This window comes from Saccostrea echinata, unplaced genomic scaffold (assembly GCF_033153115.1).
Source record: "Saccostrea echinata isolate AGI-Se365-2 ecotype Australia unplaced genomic scaffold, CSIRO_AGI_Sech_v1 ptg000028l, whole genome shotgun sequence".
Taxonomy (NCBI): domain Eukaryota; kingdom Metazoa; phylum Mollusca; class Bivalvia; order Ostreida; family Ostreidae; genus Saccostrea; species Saccostrea echinata.
In genome coordinates, this window is record NW_026889777.1 from 4,542,101 (window position 1) to 4,567,630 (window position 25,530).

At 31.8% G+C, this 25,530-nt stretch overlaps 1 protein-coding gene and 1 long non-coding RNA gene across 2 annotated transcripts; one reads left to right on the forward strand and one right to left on the reverse strand.

The window, feature by feature from the left end:
• Positions 1 to 4,107: 4,107 nt before the first annotated feature.
• LOC133194046 (solute carrier family 28 member 3-like) lies at positions 4,108 to 11,733 on the reverse strand. Its single transcript, XM_061329972.1, has 12 exons — positions 11,596 to 11,733; positions 10,084 to 10,226; positions 9,030 to 9,268; positions 8,692 to 8,833; positions 8,186 to 8,377; positions 7,471 to 7,632; positions 7,132 to 7,257; positions 6,650 to 6,780; positions 6,170 to 6,338; positions 5,745 to 5,921; positions 5,335 to 5,515; positions 4,108 to 5,033 (listed from the first exon to the last, which is right to left on the reverse strand). The coding sequence occupies exons 1-12, from the start codon at positions 11,723 to 11,725 to the stop codon at positions 4,891 to 4,893; spliced, it is 1,935 nt and encodes a 644-aa protein (XP_061185956.1). The 5' UTR covers positions 11,726 to 11,733; the 3' UTR covers positions 4,108 to 4,890.
• Positions 11,734 to 13,818: 2,085 nt separating this feature from the next.
• Positions 13,819 to 20,437, forward strand: LOC133193645 (uncharacterized). Its single transcript, XR_009721965.1, has 5 exons — positions 13,819 to 13,951; positions 17,633 to 17,752; positions 18,551 to 18,661; positions 19,075 to 19,137; positions 19,390 to 20,437. It is a non-coding gene; the product is annotated as an uncharacterized LOC133193645 (long non-coding RNA).
• Positions 20,438 to 25,530: the final 5,093 nt, after the last annotated feature.

Below are 25,530 nucleotides of genomic sequence, written 5' to 3' on the forward strand. Positions count from 1 at the left end.
TGTCTCCTAGAAGTTCAGGTGTAGAGATAAGGAACATTGTCTAACGAATTTCCATCCAAATGTTCGGACCCCAGGTGTTCCATTTCCAAATGTTCTACTAATTACTGCAAAACCTGTGATATTTTGATAACAAGTACTTTGTGTTATACTAAGCTCACTGGAAAAAGTTTTTTAAACTAAAACTAGAGAAAATTTGACCTGTAAAACTTCAAATGTTGTCTGTGGAATTGAATATACTATCTGTGGACTGATTTATATTAGGAAAACCAAAGGTTCCCTCTATAAGAAAATGTTGGGGTATGGTTTTAAAGTAAATGATGGGGGCCATCAGAATCTTTATAAACATCTTCATAAACATTTCAATTCGCTTGAGCACTCTATCCTATCAATGACTTAGAATTTTGGGGAAAACATATATCATCCAACTAAAAGCCTGACTTTAAGTACTCCAGTCGGTAGACAATGAAAGAAATACTGGATAAGAAAACTTAACACTGCATTTCCGTATGGTTGCAACAGCCAATAAATAATGCAAGGAATCTTTAAAGCCCACAATATGCCAGTGTGAATGTGAATTTTTAAAAGTACATAAACTTTACTTGGTACTCTTGAAATTTTGTAATGGACTATTTGAAGGAACTGAAGCAAGTCCATACTTGAATTTCAATGGCAGAATACAAGATACTGTTTATGACATGGATGTTTGCCAGCACAGGTTCTTTTAGCCGCCACGTGTGTCGGAAGATAATAAGTCCTATACAACACGTCCGTAGGTTTGTTAACCTTAAATTTGTCAACAAATGAATAAATGCAGTAAACAAGTAACATTTTTATTCAAAAAATGTTCATTCTTGCATTCCACAATATTCCAAGTTGAAATCTACACCCTGCCTTTCATACAGATATCTCCAAACTGTTGCTTCTTAACTTTCCAATTATAAACGCACATTGCAGTGCCTAGATATTGAACATCTAAAACAAAATTCTCAAAAATGTTCTTGCTCTTTGTCTCCTTCAACTATAGTCTCGCTGGACAGGTCAGTACTGAGTATTTATATAGTTGAAAATGACCACCTAAAAGCAATCATTTTAAAAGGTTCTAAAAACGGGGAGCCCGAACTTTCAATTTGCGGCATGCAGACCTCCATTTCTATTCTGTCGAAGATTATGCCAGACGTTAGGTGAAATGTGAAGAGGAAGACCTGGACAATTTGTCAAAATGTATTAAGTGTTTTAGAAATACATGTATATCAAAGTATTGTGTTAGAAAGTTTTAAAAGACAATATGCGAACCATCTATCCTTCCATTTTCACTACATCGGAGATGATAAAAGAATTAAAAAGACTAGGCCTACAGGAACAATATGTTATGGTTCCCACAGACAAGAATTGTACCAATATCGTCTTTGTTTAAAAGGTTCATCATTATAAGTGTATTTTATAAGAACTTTGTTTTAATTCTACATCTAGAAATCCTACTTATACTCACAGTTCCTTTTCTAAGGAGAAATTCTCCAAAATCCCATTACATTCTTTAATACTTGTAACATTCAAGTCAAAGAAGATTACGATCTAGCCTACCTATACTGGACTCCGAAACAAAAAATAAAAACATCCTTAGTTACGAAGATGCACTGTCGGGTCCAGCGAGTGCTTTACCCAGCCCCTTTATTTCTCACAAAACTTTTTAGCTGTTGTAAAGGAGAACCTTCAGACATACTGTTCTACAGCATATTCTAGAAGGGGAGTAAATAAAATGTGGATTCTCAAGAACTTGAAGAAAATTTTAAATCACGATTTTTTCAAAAGTTCATATCATTAAAATACCTGTATATCTATTGACTTTTCTACACTTTATACATCTTTCCTCGTGATTAATTAAAAAAAACTAGTCTTTTTGGTATCAAAAACAGCTGCTTCTTCTATACAAATTGAACCCGGAAATTTTCATATCTTGTTATTGGTAATCAATAAAAATTACTCTGTTCAAATATCACTCCGATTTTACGCACAAGTACTCTGAAGTTGATACTAAAGGATGTCGAGTCCCTCATTCACAACATCTATAGATGTAGTCTTTGTGAATACGAAACTTTTGGAATTCAGACAGGCACTTTTCTCCTTTATTAGCCAACCTGGTTTTTTATTCCTATGAAACAGAATTAATTCAATAACTTCTACTGAGAAGAAGAAGGCATTTACTGTGACCTTCAACTCAACATTCAAATATATCGACGACGTTTTATCAACTAACAGTACTTACTTAAACTCAAATGCAGACTTGATATATCCCACTGAACTCGAAATAAGAAACCACGGAGTCTGAAAAATATGTCTCAATTTGGGTGTTTTACCGACTATAGACGATTAGAGCCAACTAGTAGCTAACTGTATGACAAACGAGATGCAGTTTTTCCATCGGCAACTTTCCTCATTTATGTAGTAATATTTCGCCATCACATATGATGTTTCCTGGCTTATTCAATACTCTAAAGCATTCTCCGAGTATGATCAATTTTTAAACCGAGACAGACTCCTAACAGATAAGATGATGTTACAAGGATTTCAACTATCTCGTTTATTGTCAGTATTTCTAAATTCTATGGTCGATTTAATGACCTTGTAAGCAAATATAACTTATCGATGGGATTTATGTTGACTGACATCTTTCATAACAATTGTTAGGTCTTTGTTTTTATGCTAAACTTGTAATATTCCGTCTACCTGATCAATACATAAGGCTTACAGCGAGTGTTACTTAGGAATATTCCGTTCACCTGATCAATACATTGGGCTTAAAGCAAGTGATACTGATCCAGAGGATGCTTACTTCTCCTAGGCACCTGATCCCACCCCTGCAATGTCAAGGTGTTCGTGTTCTAGGCCCTGTTTACAGATTTGTATTGTTTGTAGGTTGTTTTTTTTTTTCAAAGATCCATCACTGTTCCCTTTCACCTTTAACATAAACATTTCCAACTTGCTCATTTTCCTCCTATTCATCCTGATCCATGAGTAAAGAATTCAGGAAGTAATGTACAGGTACAGGGTTCTTTGCGAATATGTACATGTATTATAGTCACGACAAGACTATAACTGCATGATGGCCCTGAATGTTTTAATGGTTTCTGCCACAACCCTCTGGTCACATGAAAGCTGACATGTACCATAATATTCAAATTTTTTCCACCCTTTACCCATTATTGATTGTTTGAATTCCAGAGAAGAAGCTGAAATTATACAAAGACAAATAGCAATAGGTCACCTGAGTGAATCAGATAAACTAGGCATAAGGTCATTTCATGGTCTATATATTACACCATTTGAAAAAAAAAAAATTAAACTTTATTCTTTTTTTTACTCTTATAAGATCTTAAATAAATGAGTTATACTACAAAACAAAGGCAGTACAATAACAGCAAAAAATTAAGTAATTTAGTCTCTGCTAATTTTATATTTCATTGTCTACTAAACATATTACACTGGAAACATGCAGAGAAAATACTGGTACATGAAGAAACATGTAGCTATTGAATATCTTGAATTTGAAATTTCAGTGCTTATGCAGTAAAACTGTAAATCTAAATATCTTCTACTTGACATTTTTCCCTACTCTGAAGTGCAACACAACATCAAGAAGCACTTGAAGAATAATCGTATGTAAGTGAGACAGGAGAATTCTCAATACTCTGAATCAGTTTTGTGCAGCTAAACAATATATACATCATCCCTCATTCTTCTCCAATATTGAACAGAATACATTTAAATATAAGGCAATAAAGTACATTAGTACTAAGCTTTTGTTCTAGATTGTATTGTAAACATAAGAGGTGCATGATGATTGTTTTCTCGTAAATGATAAATGTGTGGCAAAATTGGATTTCTTTCAAAAAGAAATAAATAAAGGGTAGCATATCAAACTTTCAGTCTTATGTATGTTTAAAAGTACTATAGAGTACAAAAACCTCTTGTACTTGAAATATAACTATTGATTAACCTCTATTCAATAGAGTTTTGATTCTATAAAGCTAATTACATAGATATCTTATCCTAAAAAAGCAAAGCTAACAACAAAAATAAGGCTAGATACAAATCATACAAAAATTTAAGAAGTATACAGGAAATGAAAAAAAAAAAAAAAAAAAAACACCAGGATTTCATTATTACTTGTAAGTGTTATGTATTTCTCACCCCATAAACAAGTAAAATAAAAGTAGACTAGACTCCAATCACCTAGAAGAAATCTTTGTTAGTATCAAAGACAAAATGAGCAAATCAAAATAATTAAAGCACAAAAAATTACATTTTGGGATTTGATAAAAAGAAGGTTCTTTGTGTGTTTGACAGCAACCATATTGGAGAGATTCTTTAAAAATATCAATTAGGTAAAACAAAATTGAGTTCTCTTAGTAATAAGCAACTTGAGTAAAATGTGATTAAAAATAGTGTAAGGGGTGCAACTCTTCTAAAAATATTATAAATGATGAAAGAGCTTCTACATGGACTGTTATATAAATACATGCATATAAAATATATTAATTTGTAAACCTGATGGTTGAACACAACACTATCAGCACCCCCCAAAAATACTGTGGCTAAAACACACTTCATATATACATAAGTAAATCTGGTAAAGAGCTCTCGCATTCTGATAAAAAATCATTCACATTTACACACAGAACAATTTCAAAAAATATCAGAAATGAACCTCCCTTCATCTCATTGAGCATTAATCTTGATCTTCTCATGATCTGATATATTTTTGTGCTTCTCCAACACAAATTTATAATTCAAGTAAAAAAATAAATATGGCTGCCTATCATTAATGGGATGAAATAAATACGACTGTATATCATCGAAAAATAAATACGGCTGCCTATCCTTTAATTGTCATCAGACGGATAAAGTTGTCTGCTCGATGATGCGTGTCACAAAGGTCAAGGACGATGTTGAGTTCATCATGGGAGCCACGGTTGAGTTGACAATAGTGGCATTGAGACAACCGAGATGTATCAGGGGTTCCTGGACAAGCAGGCCTGGAATCAAAATATACAAAAATGATTTGATTAATACATAAAATTAAAACAATTTCTCTTTTTGATTTAAACTTAGGTAACTTATTTTTAATTAATCAATTGTAGTAGAATTTTATGTAAGATTTGCACGTCCCAAATATGAAGTTGCAAGGATTTGAAAGCCACAAAAGGACAACTTCTTACACCATAACACAAATCAATTTTTAGTTTCTGCAATAAAATACCACAAAGTTGCTTTTGAAGATCAAAAAATTGTAAGTGGTGGGGGGGTGGGGTGTTCAACAGTTACAGTTTACTGTACCTGCTATACATGCGGTCATGAGACTGGTCACAATTCCTCCCAACAGAGCCCTCAGTACAATCTGGGCCAGGTCCCCCTTTCTGCTTGGAGCCATGGGACTTAGAGCCCCAAGCTGAATCCCTATAGAGCTCAAGTTGGCAAATCCACACAAAGCATAAGTGGCTATGATTTCTGAGCGAACCTAAATCACAAATAAAATAAAGAATATTAATTTGATTGATGACAAATATGTAAGAACTGGAAAATGCCTTCAAATATAAATTCTGAATAAAAGGGAAAATAAACAAGCATGTCTAAATCTTAAAGAAAATATAGAAACCTGTTGCAAAAGATTTTTTTTCCTTTTCAATGTTAACTTATGAAAAAAAAAACAGGAATTCAGTTTAAGAGCTACTTGTTTATTTACTCACCGCCAAAATACGACCAATGCACTGTTTTCGGTTGGTAAGATAGGTTGATAACTCTCCATATGCAAGGAATTCATTGAGGAAAGTTTTGATTCCGATAAGCTCTCCCACAATGCCACAGTCTTTCCAGTCTACGCCCATCAGGTACGCCAAAGGCATCAAGACGTAAGAGCAGATCATCTGTAGATGAAGAACTCATGTTACAATAATACAAGATTTAACCTTGCATGACTTTATTTTTTTCAATATAAAAAATGATAAAATATGATTTACCAAATGTTATTGTACATATTTATATTGTAATATTCTTTAAAAGTTATTCAATATGATAAAATTAAGTCAATCATCCAACTCAACATTACTTTATTCCACTGATTTAAAATAAAAGTTATCAGTTTCCATCAATTCCTGCATCTACCAATACTTACCTGAAATGAGAACTCAGGATAACCTACAAAGCCCCCAAACCAAGAGAGGACAGCATTCACAAACTCCAACATAGCCAGAAATGCAATGAGATTAGCAGCAATGTTGGCGACCAGTTTAATGGAGGACGAGGCACCAGCAGCTGCTGCCTCCAGAATGTTTCTCTCTGTCCTACAATTACATATCAAAAATATAAATTACTAAAATGTGCCATAAAATCACTGAGGAAGTTTATGTTTGCTGTTCTATTTCATACTTGTCTCTTATTCCCACAATATTCCTTTCAGAATTCTAAAAATAGACATGCAAATCTATGGTTATATTTAAAATTTAAACATTTTTAGATACATGAAGTACCCAAAATGTCTGACTTTGAAATTCAAAATGACACAAGTTGTATTCTTATGGGAAAATTACAATTATGGGAAAATTTTATCGAATTGAAACCAAGTTTTCAACAAGTTTTCTGATAGTGCTTATACTTTTCCTCTTTGTCGAGGTCCGAGGCCTTGCTGAGTTTGCTGGACTCGGTCTCGGGATACAGGAGTTTGGACACAGCCAGGGCACAGGGAGCATTCATCACGGAGGCACACAACAGGTGCTCAGCTGACACCTAAAATGTTTAAAACAAGGAAATGCTGAGACTTATTGTAAAAGAATTTTAAACAACATATCAAAAGTAATCAAAACATGATAAATCTTGGAAAGTATGAAATCATTATAAATGAGAGTACTTACTACCTAGTGATAATTTTTTTTTCAGATCTAAAGTACATGGCATACAAAATGTATAAAATGACATTCTTGTTTACTGAATTACTCATCTGCATGATAAGTTCTTAAAAAACATCAAAAAGTTTCACATTGTCTCAATGTTTATAATGCATTCCATAATGCTGAAGAGTAGCAAGCTGTCAAATTAACAACTGCTTATTTTGGTGAGTGTAAAATTTCTTGTACTTACTCCAAATGATATGTAAGCAGCTAGTACTCCCCCAGCAATGGTAGCAAACCCCCCAACCATGACGGCATGGAGCTCTGACTTCGTCATTAAGGCCAGGAAAGGACGAATCAGGATAGGGGCCTCTGTCTATAAATAGACAAGGTTCACTGAGTGTAAGGCAACATGCATGTGTTTATAGAATACAAAGTATAAATAATTTTATTTTTGTTCTGGATTCTCTCTATTTGTTTTTATTTTTTATTCTTATCATATAACTTAATCATTAAATACTGAATAAACAACCTATGAAAAAAAAATATCTTATTAAATTTATTTGAAAAAATTACAGAAAAAACCTACTTGTCCGATGAAAATATTGCCTGCAGCACACAAGGACTCAGGTGCAGATGTACCTAAGCTGATCCTCATAACCCAGGCGATCTTATTGATGACAACCTGCATGGCCCCTATATAGTAGAGCACAGATATGGCACAGCTGAAGAACACAATCACAGGTAGTACCTTAAAAGAAAATAACACACAATACAGAAGTTGAATACTGTTCAAATATAGTTTAAATCAAAGGTAAAAGATCTTTAAAAAGTCATTTCTGCCTCAAAGGGAAATAACTCTCTGCTCACATAAACTTTCTGTGTAGTTTCTGACAGAAGATGAAGAAAAAAAAACAAGCAATTCAAGCATATTTTGTATACATGTACCATACAGGACAAAATTTGATAAACATTATTGAAAATTAAAACTTTACAAAGGAAACAGCAATTTATCAGAGTTACAATTATCTCTCTTAGATTGAGCATCCCTTCTTCTTCAGCAGACATATTTGTCAAAAGAATTAGATGTGGAAGGGGGAGGGGGACTTCAGGTAGAGGGTTGTCTCACAAAAGCATTACACTCAAGCTTGTCCAACTTAACCCAATTGCAAAGTTTTGTGAATAATTTATTGAAAGAAAAAAAATTAAATCAATTTTAAAAATGATGAAAAGAAAATCATGTCTGCTAAAGAATACTGTATTGAAGAATGACAATAAAAATGTTTATACAATACAATGCCTACCATCATGGCAAAAGGGTGATCAGTGTACTTGTCTCCAAACACAAACTTGGTTCCTGTGTTGGTAAAACTTAAAAAGGTTTGGACCTGGTTTCCCAAAAATTCAAACACTGCTTGACCAACACTCCACTTCAGGATCAAAGCAGCAAAAAAGAACTGCAGGGCTAACCCACCAAAGACCGGCCGCCAGTTAACCTAGGTTAGAAAACACGTGATCGGCATTTAACATCAAAAAAAAAAGGTGCACATATGTAAACAAGAGCAAACATCTAGTAATTTTTAAAGTTTTACAAGATAATTGCTGATGAAATGTATGAAATATTGTTCAAAGACATAGTTTTAGAAGTATGCTTTCTGTTACAAAAATGCATAAGATATTGTGTCCATGCAATGAAAACTATACCACCAAATATGTTGTTTTGCCCAACAATTTTAACATTATATGGTAAAGCAAATGTATCTTTTTACAAAAAAAAATGTTTGCAAGAAGGAAGGGGGGTGGATCTTACTTTTGTGGGGTGGGCAGAGCAGATGAGGAGGATGAACAAGAAAAACACATAACCACAGATCGAGATCAGATTCCTGGGCCGATCCCAAACAGAAAAAGCTGTAACACCAATGGCTGCCACAATCAGTAGAATGCAAAACACTCTGTGTAAAAAAAATTAATTCAAATTAAAATTTCATTAATTACAAATTGATTGCATCTTCATTCAGAAAGCATCAGTCTACAACTTAATATACATTAAATTGACAAGTATTTTTATTATCAAATTTCTTTATAAACAGGGAATTTTGTCACATATAAATATAAAAGGTTTCAAAAACTACACATATGTTGACCTACATTTGAATGACCTTGACCAGCATCTGACGTTGATCAAGGACACTAATGAAGGGGAAAACCAGTTTTTCTGAGATCTTTCCTCCAAATTTCTTCCTCATCAGCCATATAACGATACAGGTCACAGTCACCATGGTAACAGCAATAAGAGGTGTAGGGTCCTTGACCTGCCTTTGGTGTGTGATCACCATGGCAGCCACAAAGTAGGCCAAGTACAACACACTCAAAGATACATATACCCCCTGCAGGAATACAGAATAAATTTAGATAAATTGATAATCAATGGAAACTATTAAATGTAGTACAAAAGAAAAAAAATCAGAAACTTAGGAATTGTTAATGTGGTGTCTTACAATGAATAAAGTTCTTTATACATATGATGCCATCATACCTTTTTTTTAATATTTTACTGTGAAATCACTCATTTTTGAGAGGGTTTAATTTTTGTTGTTTTCATGGAATGAAGAGATCCACAATTGATATCCTCCTGGAAATGCTTAAATTTCATACTACAGTACAGTGGTTCTCCTATAACCACGAATTCAACCAGCTATTTTTCCTTAAACCACAAAAATTTGACCCCTCGAAAATAAGTGATTTTACAGCATTTTTCTAAACTTCACAATTTTTTTTTCCAGATATTCTTCATATTACAGTCAAGGTAATTGGTGTCAAACTGTGTAAACAAAGGCTTTACAAATAAAGTTGGAGGTGTGAAGAAGGTGCTGATTATCAACAAATACTATGATAGTCCAAATTTTTGTATCAGATTACTGATAAAACGAAATTCCAATATTTTCTCATCAGAATATCAGGTGAAATTATTAATAAATATATAAGAAATGGTTTTGTGCTCTGATATTATATTGAAATAGCCGAAATATTAGTTAAACCGCTATCCAATAAAATGGAAGCCAGTGTACTACTAGTACAATTATCATTAAATACTAGAAGCATTTTTTCTGTCTTTTTACATGTATTTGGATATTTAATGTTAAACTGGCTTAACTTCCTGGATGGACCAATTTAACATTTTTTTTATAAGTGTGTTACTTACCATTTTGATGTGGGAGTGGTTGGACTTGTAGAAATTAGAAGCCCCACTGTGGATTTTGACAAAACTGTTAAACAACATGTTACTGCTGTCTTCAGATGACAATATGGAGCTACTGTCTGCTGTTCCATTTATATCTCCCTTCTCTGTGAAATAAAATAGAAAAAAATATGCAGAATTCTTCCCCTTTAGGGAGCAAATTTCGATGGGTTAAAAGTTTTTACAAGCAACAGAGCTAAGTGCAAATCCAACAGACATATATCTTTGTTGTTCCGAGCTACAGAGCTATTTTTCTGAAGTGCTTGCAGTTTTTACATGGCAATTTGTATTTATTAACAATATTCAGCATATTAAAAAAAATAGAAATATGTCCATAGGACATGAATGCCCCGCCGAGGGTATATTAGTAATGCAACATTTTAACACAAATTGAGAAAAGTGAGGTCAAGGTCAAAGGAAAGGTAAAGGTCAAAAAACATTGATGCAGTTGAATAGCTCTCATCGGTATGTATCAGCATATGAAGTTTGACACTAATTTAAGAAAAGTGAGGTCAAGGTCAGAGGAAAGGTCAAGGTCAAAAAATGTTAATGCAGTTGAAAAGGTTACATCAGTATGTATAAGCATATGAAGTTTGATGAAAATATTATGAATGGTTTCTTTAAAAATGAGCTAAACACTAATTTAAGAAAAGTGAGGTCAAGGTCAAAGAAAAGGTCAAGGTCAAAAAAATGTTGATGCAATTGAATAGCATACATCAGTATGTATCAACATATGAAGTTTGATTACACTATCTTGAATGGTATCTTTAAAACTGAGCTAAACACCAATTTAAGAAAAGTGAGGTCAAGGTCAAAAGTAAGGTCAAGGTCAAAAAATGTTGATGCAGTTGAATAGCTTACATCAGTATGTATCAACATATGAAGTTTGATTACACTTTCTTGAATGGTATCTTTAAAACTGAGCTAAACACTAATTTAAGAAAAGTGAGGTCAAGGTCAAAAGAAAGGTCAAGGTCAAAAAATGTTGATGCAGTTGAATAGCTTACATCAGTAGTTATCAACATATGAAGTTTCATTACACTATCTTGAATGGTATCTTTAAAACTGAGCTAAACACTAATTTAAGAAAAGTGAGGTCAAGGTCAAAGGAAAGGTCAAGGTCAAAAAATGTTGATGCAGTTGCATAGCCCTCATCAATATCTATCAGCATATGAAGTTTGATAAAAATATCTTGGATAGTTTCTTTGAAACTGAGCTTTGAACAGAGCTAAACGCAAAGTGTGACGGAAGGACAGACGGAAGGACAGAAGGACGGAAGGATGGAAGACGGACATGACAAACACTATATGCCCCGGCCATATTCATGGCGGGGCATAATAATAAAAAATGCTCAAGTAAGCACCATGAGACAACAATGTTGTACGTTTCAAAACTATCACAACTTGACAAGCTGTGACTTCATGGCCGTAAAAGCCTTAAAGACATCAACATCAATTTACACAACACATGGCACACCTTTTTCAATACAGAGAGAGATTCCTTCTGGGACGACGTCATCTGTGGGAACTTCTGTATACGTCGTCAGTAGACTGGCGTCCGATTTCTCGTACTTCATAGGGGTGGAGGAGATGAATGGTTTCGACATTTTAGAATTCTGAAAAAAAATGTTGAAATACTTTTGTTGATAAATACACATATTACAGATACTCAGTCCTTAATTCCTCCTAATGGCATGCAGGCAATTCTGGCAAAGAAAATACTCCAGTAAGAAGATCAGTAAATTGAATAAGTCGCCATTCGCATTTACAAAGAATAGAAGCATTACATACAAACTGAAAGTATATAATGCAAGCCTTAAAACAATGGGACCTTCACTGCTAGCCTAGTCTGCCACTTAACATACATAACAGTATATCAACATCTGAACAAATTTTAAATTTAAACATGTTAAAAGAGAGGTTCCTTGCTGTGCATAATATGGAAACTGACATGGGGTCAATTCAAGTGGACATACATGTAATTCTTTTTTTAATCTGTGAAAATTTACTGTAAAATCATAATTCTTCAGCGAGATGCTAAAAATATCACAGGTACTATTTTTGAAATGAAATATTAAATAAATAAATAGATAAATACTTCAGTATTTGTATTCCATGTCCCTTTTATAAATAAAGGGGAAAAACAATGTGTATCTTACGAGTTAATCGTTTTTACATTCTACTTTGTTGTCAGTTTGTTGAAAGCAAAATTAATTTTCTGTCCCATCACATGATTTACCTTCATATTTTTACTTTCTTTTACATGAATCTTGAGAAAAGATCTATACTTCTCTCGATCATTTTAATTTTAGTTGAATGTCAATACATGTTTAAAGTTAAGTGTATTATCATGATTATTAAGTCATTCATGATTTTATTAATTCTCAATGATTTTACATGTTAAACTTGAAAAAATAATAACTAGTTGTACAGATTAGAGGAAATATATATGAAAATTTTAACTAATTATTGCATTATGTACAATGTAAAATGGCGGTATTTCACTTCTAAATTTAAAAAAAAACATCAACGTTATAATCATGATAATGTCTCAGTGGGTAAAAAGAATATTATTTCTCAGATTTTATAAATTTTAGTCTTTGTAAAGATTTAATTTTTCAATTTTGATTAAAATTCATTAAATTTTTACTATAAACACGCATTAAATTTTCACTATAAACACGAAGTCTTTCTTTGTCTTACCCAGTGTTGTATTTCCCTCTTATTCCTAGAAAGGAAATGGAATTTTAAGCGCGCATCGCCAGCGCGTTAAAGCGCGCCATGCTTTATAATCCCCTTGATGATGCAACCAATCGATATACAATCGCCTATCGGAGTATTTTATTAATAACTCAAAATTTTTAAATGAATGAATTACTAATTCTTATGAAAACAAATACTTGAAGCAAATATTGAGTAATTACTAGACTTTAAACACGGTGGTATCGATACCTTATACACTAAATGCTACGAAAGGAAATAATGAATTTCTACACACATGATAGGGGATTGTCTCTCGTTACCACATGGCACATCATGTTTCGTGAAAAATCAAGCGATCAAAAACAAAAATAAAAAATCTGACACGAGAAACATATTTAAAAAACTTTGAAACAGTAGTTATCTGCTTAGTGATATTCCAAAATTGTTACATTGGCATAAAAACTTACTTCTTTTAGCACTGGCTCCCGCGTGTTTCATTCATTCCCTGTTTTGTGTTTCCCTCGAATCGATGAATGTAAACAACCAATCGTGTGAATCGGAGATGATCGGCTCTTTTCGTTACAATTGAGGAGCGGATCATTTTATTTGAGTCCGTATTACAAACCCGAAGCAAATAAATAAATACATAAATAAAAATAAATAAATAAATAAGGTTATGTTAAATATTGAATCATAAGTGTAATCATCTGGTAATTATAAATAAAGAGCAAACGTAATGAATTATATTCTTAACTTTTGTGTGTCTGGTGGGGAGATAAGAAAAACATAATTTGCTCAATATTTTATGTGGATTACTTAGTAGAACAATACATGTAAAATGAAGAAGGAACTGAGGTATATTTACTTATAGAAACAGGCTATGAGACCATGGTCTCATCTAACTCAAAACGAGGCTATTGCTCACCGGAATGGGTTCTCTCATCTATTTTCCCCTAATCATATCCGGTTATAGTGTAAGCCTAGCGTTTCCTTGCAAAATTATGAAATTATTTTACTTGTATCAAGCCTTAAATTTAGACCTTAAATATAGACTTTAGTTCTGTCTTTAGGGCCATGGAGCAGTGAGAGTTCTGAAGCATTGTAAACAGATTTTAAAATGGAGAAGGCAGGTATGATAAAAATTGACTAAAAAATATATAACCATATTTCCAGGGACCTACTAGTATATAGGTCCCTGATATTAATTATTTCATTATTAAAAAGAAAATGTCCAGTTTACAATGAGGAAAATATGACAACACACTTTGACACCTATGAACAGACAAACACACATGGTCTTAATTGTGTTTACAACACTGTAGTAAGAGACCATTGACATAAAATAGTCTTAAACGTGGATGGTCTCATGTTTACAAACTGTAGCATGAGACCATTGACATATAACAGTCACAAACATGCATGGTCTCATGTTTACAAACTGTAGCATGAGACCATTGACATAAAACACTCTTAAACATGGATGGTCTCATGTTTACAAACTGTAGCATGAGACCATTGACATATAACAGTCACAAACATGCATGGTCTCAAGTTTACAAACTGTAGCATGAGACCATAGACTTAAAACAGTCACAAACACACATGGTCTCATGTTTACAATACTGTAGCATGAGACCATTGACATATGACAGTCACAAACAAACATGGTCTCATGTTTACAAACTGTAGCATGAGACCATAGACATATAACAATCACAAACACACATGGTCTCATGTTTACAAACTGTAGCATGAGACCATAGACATATAACAATCACAAACACACATGGTCTCATATTTATAATACTGTAGCATGAGACCATTGACATATAACAGTCACAAACACACATGGTCTCATGTATACAAACTGTAGCATGAGACCATTGACACATAACAGTCATAAACACACATGGTGTCATGTTTACAAACAGTAGCATGAGACCATAGACATAAAACAGTCATAAACACACATGGTCTCATGTTTACAATACTGTAGCATGAGACCGTAGACATATACATGGTCTTATGTTTACAATACTGTAGCATGAGACCATTGACATAAAACAATCTTAAACATGCATGGTCTCATGTTTACAAACTGTAGCATGAGACCATTGACACATAACAGTCATAAACACACATGGTGTCATGTTTACAAACAGTAGCATGAGACCATAGACATATAACAGTCATAAACACACATGGTCTCATGTTTACAATACTGTAGCATGAGACCATTGACATATAACAGTCACAAACACACATGGTCTCATATTTATAATACTGTAGCATGAGACCATTGACATATAACAGTCACAAACACACATGGTCTCATGTATACAAACTGTAGCATGAGACCATTGACATATAACAGTCACAAACACACATGGTCTCATATTTATAATACTGTAGCATGAGACCATAGACATATAACAATCACAAACACACATGGTCTCATGTTTACAAATTGTAGCATGAGACCATAGACATAAAACAGTCATAAACACACATGGTCTCATGTTTACAATACTGTAGCATGAGACCATAGACATATACATGGTCTAATGTTTACAATACTGTAGCATGAGACCATTGACATAAAACAATCTTAAACATGCATGGTCTCATGTTTACAAACTGTAGCATGAGACCATTGACACATAACAGTCATAAACACACATGGTGTCATGTTTACAAACAGTAGCATGAGACCATAGACATATAACAGTCATAAACACACATGGTCTCATGTTTACAATACTGTAGCATGAGACCATTGACATATAACAGTCACAAACACACATGGTCTCATATTTATAATACTGTAGCATGAGACCATAGACATATAACAGTCACAAACACACATGGTCTCATGTATACAAACTGTAGCATGAGACCATTGACATATAACAGTCACAAACACACATGGTCTCATATTTATAATACTGTAGCATGAGACCATAGACATATAACAATCACAAACACACATGGTCTCATGTTTACAAATTGTAGCATGAGACCATTGACATATAACATTCACAAACACACATGGTCTCATATTTATAATACTGTAGCATGAGACCATAGACATATAACAGTCACAAACACACATGGTCTCATGTATACAAACTGTAGCATGAGACCATTGACACATAACAGTCACAAACACACATGGTCTCATATTTATAATACTGTAGCATGAGACCATAGACATATAACAATCACAAACACACATGGTCTCATGTTTACAAATTGTAGCATGAGACCATTGACATATAACAGTCACAAACACACATGGTCTCATATTTATAATACTGTAGCATGAGACCATAGACATATAACAGTCATAAACACACATGGTCTCATGTTTACAATACTGTAGCATGAGACCATAGACATATAACAGTCACAAACACACATGGTCTCATGTTTACAAACTGTAGCATTAGACCATAGACATATAACAGTCACAAACATGCATGGTCTCATGTATACAAACTGTAGCATGAGACCATAGACATAAAACAGTCTTAAACATGCATGGTCTCATGTTTACAAACTGTAGCATGAGACCATAGACATAAAACAGTCATAAACACACATGGTCTCATGTTTACAAACTGTAGCATGAGACCATAGATATAAAACACTCTTAAACATGCATGATCTCATGTTTACAATACTGTAGCATGAGACCATTGACATAAAACAATCTTAAACATGCATGGTCTCATGTTTACAAACTGTAGCATGAGACCATAGACATAAAACAGTCATAAACACACATGGTCTCATGTTTACAAACTGTAGCATGAGACCATAGATATAAAACACTCTTAAACATGCATGATCTCATGTATACAATACTGTAGCATGAGACCATTGACATATTACAGCAACAAACACACATGGTCCCATGTTAGTGGTTAAAGTATAATCCTCATTAATTAAATATCACAGGTCGTAGATTAGCAAATACCATATAGCAGGATTTTTTAGCGGTGTGCTAACTTTGGCTTATTTTAGCAGATTTGTAGTAGCTCGCTAAAATTTGAATTGCTAAATTTGCACCCTTGCTTATAACTACTGAACACAAGAAAAATAACTTTGATCAGCCTGTTGGTAAACGTTATATATATCATTTGGTATTGGTTTTTTCTCCAACTCTTGCTTAAAAAGGTAATCAAACGTTTATTTAACGTACTGAAATTCATCTAAAATGTGAATTTCCTCTCTTTTGCAGAGTCATTGAACTATGTGTCCGCCAAAATTATTGGCATACCTTTTAGAGAGCAAAATGCCAAATTTTACACCCGCTATATGGTATTTTGCAGGCTTTGCTTACACAGTTGATAAGGGAATTTTAAAGTGTTTTTTTTTCAAGGGAAATGAAGGAACAACGTGTAAGTTGATAATTGTTTCTAGGGAGCTTTTAAATAATTTTACATGCAGTTCAGTGATCAGTGATCAAAAGCAGTAAAGGGGTACAATTAGAGCCCATAGGAATTCCAATAAGTTGTTCAAAGATTTTGTCTCTAAAGACTTCATAGATATCATCAAAAAGAAACTTGGACATATTGCATAACCATTTGAATGGAATTACTCTAAAAATTTTGTAGCTGTCATGAATGTCAATTAGACATTTTTCAGTCAGTTAAATTTTAAAGTAAAGATACATGTAGCATCCATTAACCTTTGCATTATGTTAGATAAACATGATAATTGTTTAAGTAATAAGACATTCAAAAAATAGGTAAATGCAAGAAATATTCAGTGTTAATTAATTGAAATGTTTTTATTTTTTTCTTTAGAAAATTCCTTGAAGTTAGCATTGCCAGTCTTGCGCTCTCACAGACCAACTGGTCTGTAAACAATGTACCCATGTTAAACAGCCAGACAACAGTTCCTGAAGGGCCACACTCTCTTCCAAGGTGAGATACTAAGAAATAATGAGAATTAAAACTTAAGTGAAAGCCATATTACATAGTGTAGATTAAAGTTTGTTTTAAATGTAGTAATGCATAAGAAAATTCTTTAAAAATCTTTTTCTCTAGTGGACTTTTGCAAAAAGCACTGACTTTTACAATCAACAGATTACTTTTACAGCAGGAAAATATACGGAAGCTCTCTTGTAATATAAATATTTAGCTTAACAGTTAATAAAACGATAATAATGGGCCATTTCAAAGCCCGTATTACATTGTCTAGGAAGGGAGGAGCAACAATCCTACCCTGAACCCCCTCCCTTCCCAACTAGATCAACTCCTGCCAAGTTTTCCCTCCAGAATGTTTTTTCTTATTTATTTAATTCCTTTAGAAAATGAAAATAAAAAGGAGATACTATCTCTCATGAACAAGGTATTTTAAGTCATTTTATTCTACCTCCAATCATCTCTTGTATTGGTAATTGTTGACTCAGGTTAGTGTTGTGGCCCATATGCTTCTTGTTGTACATGCATTTAAAATCTATTTATCAACAGTCAACCAGCGAATTTATATTTTTGTGCTTTGATGTCCACAATTCATTTCGTGATAGGTACTCACATAAAATAAGGGATTTACAGTATACTTATAATGAAAATGTTATGGTAAATAGCATCTTAGTCAGTCCTTAAGACTGTTTTTTCCATGATGGAGAAAAATTAAAACTTTCACTAACAATAAAACAGCAATACTATATATAGAAATTCATTTTCAATTCAACCCATTCACACAATTTATTATAAAAGTTTGCAGAGAGGATTTTGCATGGAAGAGATCTTTTGTTGGAAAGCAACTATGCAGTTTATGCTACCTTTAGGCTGAAAGTCCAGTTGTGGCATCTATTACAAAAAATCAAGGTAAGTATACATTCTAAATTTTTAGGACCATGTATGACACATCCTTATCAAACATACTATTTAAAAAAAGGTGAGATCTTTATTTAGGAAATTTCAATTCAAACAGGTATCTTTGCTGGAAGAAAGTTTAATCACCCACCTGGAAGTATATATTTATTTGTAAATGATAAGTAAAACAATTTTAAAACCAATTTATCGACAACAGTCAATTTACTTGAAAAGAACAATATCTTTAAGTTTACATCATTTTCATGGACAAATCAAGAAAAATTCTACCTAATGTTAGAATTGCCCTAAAGGCAATGTCACCTTAAGTCTTCTGTTTTAATCTACTTTAGGGCCTCTTTGCTTGTTCTTGCCTAATATATGTAAAAAAAAGTATTTATATTTTTCTATTAACTTTATTTACTCAGATCTTGCATCTTTAATTGGACTGCCACATATGTCAAGAGTCCCAACATCCCAGAGAGTACCTGGTATATATACATGTATTATACATATTTTCTTTTCTACAATAATTCTTCAAAAAACAACCAAAAAAAAATATAACATTAAATCTTTCAATCTTTATTGAAATAACTAAAAGCAATTTGTAGCCTCCTAAAAGTATCAATATTGTATGTTTATTCCATTTTATTTCGATCATATCCCACTGTCATGTTTTGGGGCTTTGTATACCTGTAAATGGATACATTTGTATGTATATATTTATTGTGTTTTTATTTCAGATGGGTTATAAAGGATGTGATGTGTTTTGATACCACTTCCTCTGTTAAAAGACACAAATGAACATTTCCTGATGTTTTGAGGAATTTTCAACAAGGAGGTGGTCTTGTTTATATGTCTTACAGATTATCCTATGTCTTTAAATGGAAATTATGCATGTTAACTGTTCATATGTGTTTGTACTCAATTACATGGTTTTGTCCAGACATTTTACTGTAAAATCATATTTTTCGTAGTTTAAGGAAAACATGTTGGATTGTTAGCATTTGATTTCTTAATTAAATTAGTGCTGAGTAGTTATAATTAGAAGTTTTTCTTTTCATGGATGACATGAATTTGTGGTTCTCTCCATACCTTGAACAATGATAATTAAGCCCCAGTGAAAATTAGTTATTTCAAAACATGAGACTTAAACTAATGGATTTCTCTGAAAAATTTTACACTTTTATTGACCATATCAAGATGTGCATTATATAATAGCATATTGATTGTACAATTTTGGTTTCATTTTACAGGTGTTTTTTTTTTTCAACTTTATAGACATTTTTTGGTCATAGTCCACAATATATTTTAAAAACTGCGGAATATATATTGAATTCACAACTATGTAAACATTGTGCTTTCTCTGAAGGTTTGCATCTGACATTTTAAAATAAATTTCTTGAAGTTAAAGGAAGATATAAAGAATGTTAATATCAGAGGAAGGACTTATTTTGTCATTGTGACTGGGGTCTTATAGACAGACAACATGAAGACATTTGCAGGTTCAATAGGTTGTTTAATTTCCCAGCTGTAATTTGTAATAAATATAGAACATGGATAAATTGGGAAAATGATCACCCAGTAAATATTCATATAAATAAAATTAGTACAGTATAATAAAAACGGGATGACAATTCTTGAAGCGTACAATATACTTGTATAAAAATCACAATACATTCTATGCATATTATGAAAGAGTTATTCCCCTTTTCACAGTGATCATTTATACTTGTATGATTATATATTCTCTTGAAACATATATTGAATTGTTTTACATTATTTAATTGTAAGTCCAATTATTAATTTATATATATATATATATATATATATATATATATATATATATATATATATATATATATATATATATATATATATATATATATATATATATATATATGATAAGTTCATTTTTTCAAAATATAAAATGTGCCTGTTTATGGAACAGAGTTCCTGGCACTTAATCATTTTATATAGTGTAATAAAACAAAAACATTAACTTTCAACTCTTGCACACATGTTTTCATTGTTTATTTCACTTCAGATAAATCAGACTTCTGAAATATATTTGGTGAATATGAAGTAAATAAGATGCTTTTAGATTAGAAGCTGGTATCCAGTTCACAGTGAAAGTTATAATTTATATTTAATAATCATATCTTCACAGCCTGAAATCAAGCTGAATAATGTCAGATGCAAGAAAATGATGAATATTTTCATTTCTTTGACAAGAGAAATTCTTTTTTTTTTCCTGTGGAGGTATTAGTCTCATGAGTTGAATACCCATAAGGGTATAATGCTATGAACAAAGAATGAAACTTTATGTAATTTTGTATCATATTATGCATAATATAAATGCTAAAATTATGTTACTTCTTATTTCTATCAATACAGTGTGTGCTATGTCATATGAGATATGTCAGTCTTTGAACTAACTAGAAAAATATACTGTATATGTAAATGATAATTATTTTCATATATATTGGTTAAATATGATATGTTGAACATCTATGAAATCATATACATTTGTATATTAAATACTGTGTTTTAACATGTTATTTTTTATAGTGCTTTTTCACGTAATATGGTGTACTGATGTAATTACTGATGGACCAAATCTCAGGAACATGCTTCATATATATATGGTGTCTATTTTTATATTCTTGTAATCGGATATCTTTTCACATTCTGGAAACTTTTTAAGGAAGCTCTAAACACTAACAAAAAGTTCTTTTTGGACTTGGAGAAAATTATGTCATATAAAGGTGTGCATATTGAGACTGATTAGTTCATTTTCAACATAGGGTATCTGCCTTATTTCCGCAGGAAAAATGTTCAAAGAAAATGGACTATTTTTGAACACAAATCACTGTTGTTTACTGTTGGGAAAATTAATGTAAATAATGAATTCAATTACTTATTCTTGGTCTAGTATATGCTAAGAATATTTTAATCTATTACAAATTGTGTAATTAACTGTAAACAACTATTTTATTTATCTTACTTCTAAGGGCAGATCACTCTAACTGCATAAAACTACCCTTCTGGTAGAACTCTCTTGTGTGCAGTGTTTAGAGCTTCCTTAAAAGAGATGGACAATTGTGTATCAGGCATAGTAGATGCAGTTTGATTATTTAAACAATAAAATGCTTTCTTTGGTTGGTACGGGAATTAATGTTGCAGCTGTTGCAGAAAAAATGCATAACCCGCATAATCGGGTTATGTATTTTTTTCTGCAATAGCTGCAATGTTAATTCCCGTACCAACCAAAGAAAGCATTTTATTGTTTATATTTATATCTATACAAATAATCATTTAAAGTAGGATTTAGTAGATGAAATATTGTATTATTGATATATATATCATTGTATGTTGATGGAACAGCCACTGCTCAAGAAATCTGTAGAGGTGATATGCTAAGCGGTGTTTACTGACTGATAAAAGGCAATGGTTTTCTTAATATATCACTATTTACTGATATCACTATTTATATACTTATTTTTTATGAATGATTTCAGAGTCTCTGTATTTGACAGTTCAAAATATTTGTATTAAAATCAAAAAACATTTTTTTTCTTTTACAAAAATTTAAATGTTATACACATGTACTTTAAAGCACTTGTCATGAACTGGAAAATTAATGATTTATTGCAACAGAAATGATATTAAAAAAAGTCTTAATATATAAAATAAATTAATGAAAAGAAATTCTCCTTGTTTTATTCCAGCAATGTGTTCCTGAATTGAACTTAGAAATTTTGTCATGTTGAACATAAATGGTACCCATGATATTCCATTCCCCATTGAAATATAGCCCCTTTATATAGTGCTTAGATTTTGTTGTTCAGGGATTAAAGTTTATTAAGAGTTCACCTTTGACCTTTATTTAAGTAACCTTGACCTTCTGAGTTATTCCAGGTCATGGGAGATGCCATCACAAAGATTAATATGTGTGATGGGGTTTGAAAAAATAAACAGGAAATTTCAATAAAATGCAACAACTACATTAACCTTTTTTGGATATAACCAACGAAAATCTTAAATACATTAATTTCAAAGAATTGAAAATTTGTATAGTATATTGAAGATCTTACTAATTTCATTATTGCACTCAATAACTGAACGGATGCAAGCATCAAATTAATTATTTCTCTCGATTATTCAAGCATACACCGAACCATAATATTGGTTTTTACAACCATATTGCCAAAAAATTAATGTAGCTACTTATAAGGGATGTAATACCAATATTTTCGTACACACTTTTTCTGTATTGTTACGTTTTTCGAAATTTAAGGCAATCTCGGAGAGCAAAATGTTTTTTTTTTCCTTGTTCTTTAAAATTTATTTTATACAGATTAATATATCTTCATCAAGGAAAACAAAATTAACAATATCAAAGTACATGTACGTGTATTCTATAAATTTTTAACGATTGACAATTAAAAACATCAGTATATTTGTCAATTTCATCTTTTTTTCCTTGGTCATTTAGTTCAATTATCTACTGTTCTGTTGAATCAGACAAAATTACAAATGCTCAGAATAAGTACATGTTCATGTATACCTTTGATAGAATGATTATACCCGCATAAGGAACTATTGAACATATTGTTCAATAGTTCCTAATGAACCATTGTTCATACGCAATATAGTATAAGTGGTTCTAATAGCCAAATATACTCCATGAAATGATATTTTATTACAGAAAGCTTTTAACTGGAACTGGAACCATTTCAACACTGAAGTGATAATATACTGGGACTTGGAATTGGAACACGTTAACCCCCCAACCCACCCCACCTCCCCCGAAAATAGATTCTTATAAATTTTCTACAATAGGAGGGTTGCGTGTTACTCACTATATATGAATTTTTTAGGTAAAGATGGGAAAAAAATCACAGGTGAAGCCCTGAGCCATTTAGAAAATGTTTACCATAAATAGAGAAACTCTGCTGATATGTGATTCAAAATTAATATAAAATCAAATAAATGAAAATATCTTTAATTTTGAAGAAATCAATTCATATGACGAGCGCAATAGGTCAATTGAAGATCTTTTTAAAGTCTAGTATTTTGGCATTTTGTTTGTTTTTTCTTTTCTTTTCTTTTCAGAAATGTGCGATATAATTTCTAAAATGCCCCAAAATAATTAAATTAATTTCAAAATACAATGAAGCTATTCACATGCTAGAAGAAATTAGCAACGATAATAATGATATCTGAAAATATCTTGCATACTATGACATTCAAGGTCTAGTAGCTATATGGCTTTTCCAGTGACAATTCACCAGTTACTAATGTCATTATTATTCTTTATTTCCTTACTACATAGTGTTATCACAATTATAGATTTTCAAAAAGAGAAAATGGTTTGGTATTACATATCTTACATATACATGAAAAATTAACACAAATATAATAAACAGATAGGACAGCAAGGACACACCTCTTGGTTTCTTAACTTAAATAAAAGCTAAACCCCCACTCCCCTTACAAATTTAAGTACAGTTTTGGACAATTAATAGGTGTACAAATTTATTTTTTTATAATACTTTTTAAGATATTAACTGTCAAGGCTCTGTATGGGCGGCTTATCAAACAAAATGTAATTCACCCTACAGATTTTTTTTTTTTACAATACGTCCACTTTCAATGCAAGATTATACGTGAAGACATTCTTATCTTGTTTGTTTGTTTTTAATTTGATACATACGTAAAAGAGAAGATACATGTTTTGATTTTGTCAATTTCTGTACTATGTGTCTGTGTTTTCTTAAAGCTTCTGCTTGTTATTTTTCAAATAAAATATGATTTAAACAAATCTATTTGTAAAAAATACATTTTGCTGAACAGTTAATTTCAGCCGAAAGATTTTGCAATTGTACTATTTTGTCTTTTCAAGCCAAATAAATCCAAGTCCGTGTTCAAAAAAAGGTTTTCTTTGATATTTACAACAATTATAGCGCTTACTAGAATATTATTGATACCAGCTAATGGCTTTCTTAGCCGGCTTTTATCGGAACGTCGAATTTTCAAAATAACAAATTTTATGACCAGAATGTTTTTAGACCAGCTAAAAAAAAATTAATTTATATAAACAAAATTTGTGATATTTGCATTAATACACATGTCCATGAGTTGAATATGGAAAATTAACTTGAATAAAAAGAGTGCTTAACAATAAAGATATTCAATGTCTAATCCACGTTGCAATTCTACAAAATTGTTTAAATAGTTTGTCAAATTACTTGTAATTAAAATTTAATATAAGGCATCAACAACATACATGATGAGCATAATTATATGAGAAATTTTCATGATTTTGTCCATTTTCTATAAAGTAATATACCAGGGAAGAGGGACGCTGTAACGACTTATAAACATATAGAACAATTTACCAAGACTAACAATAAAAAGGACATGACAGACTACTTACAGAAAAAGAACAAATCAGTACTAAATAAAAATATAACGTGGAGAAGTTAATGCAGTGCATTATTCCATGAAAATGCATTAAAAAGGCATCATTTTTATTCCTTATTGAAAATATTTCTACCCAATGTCACACAGAATAATCCTTTGAAGTGTCTTTCTTTCCCTTTTTTTAAATTAGAAAAGGTTGATTGATAAGTCATATTACCTTAAAAGTTACATTTATTACCGAATATTTTGAATTTTCTGAAAACTACTGAAGCTTGATAATAGGAATATAGAGTTTTGAAATAAATGTTAAGTCTTTACGTTCTACAACTGCATAGTCCAATATGAATATTTTTACTTCCATTTTAATTACACACTAATATGCAAATGTGGTACATTTTCAGAAAAGTAAAAAATGTCAAGGTTTTAAACTTGTTTCTTTTGGTAAATAAGGACTG

Bases quoted from the DNA above. Each gene is read 5' to 3' on its own strand.
- LOC133194046 (XM_061329972.1), bottom strand. From the start codon at position 11,725: ATGTCGAAACCATTCATCTCCTCCACCCCTATGAAGTACGAGAAATCG. The intron at 6,339-6,649 runs GTATAAGCACTA...ATGTAATTGTAG, and splicing joins GACCTCGACAAAGAGGAAAA to GACAGAGAGAAACATTCTGG. The intron at 5,034-5,334 runs GTACAGTAAACT...TTTTGATTCCAG, and splicing joins CATGACCGCATGTATAGCAG to GCCTGCTTGTCCAGGAACCC.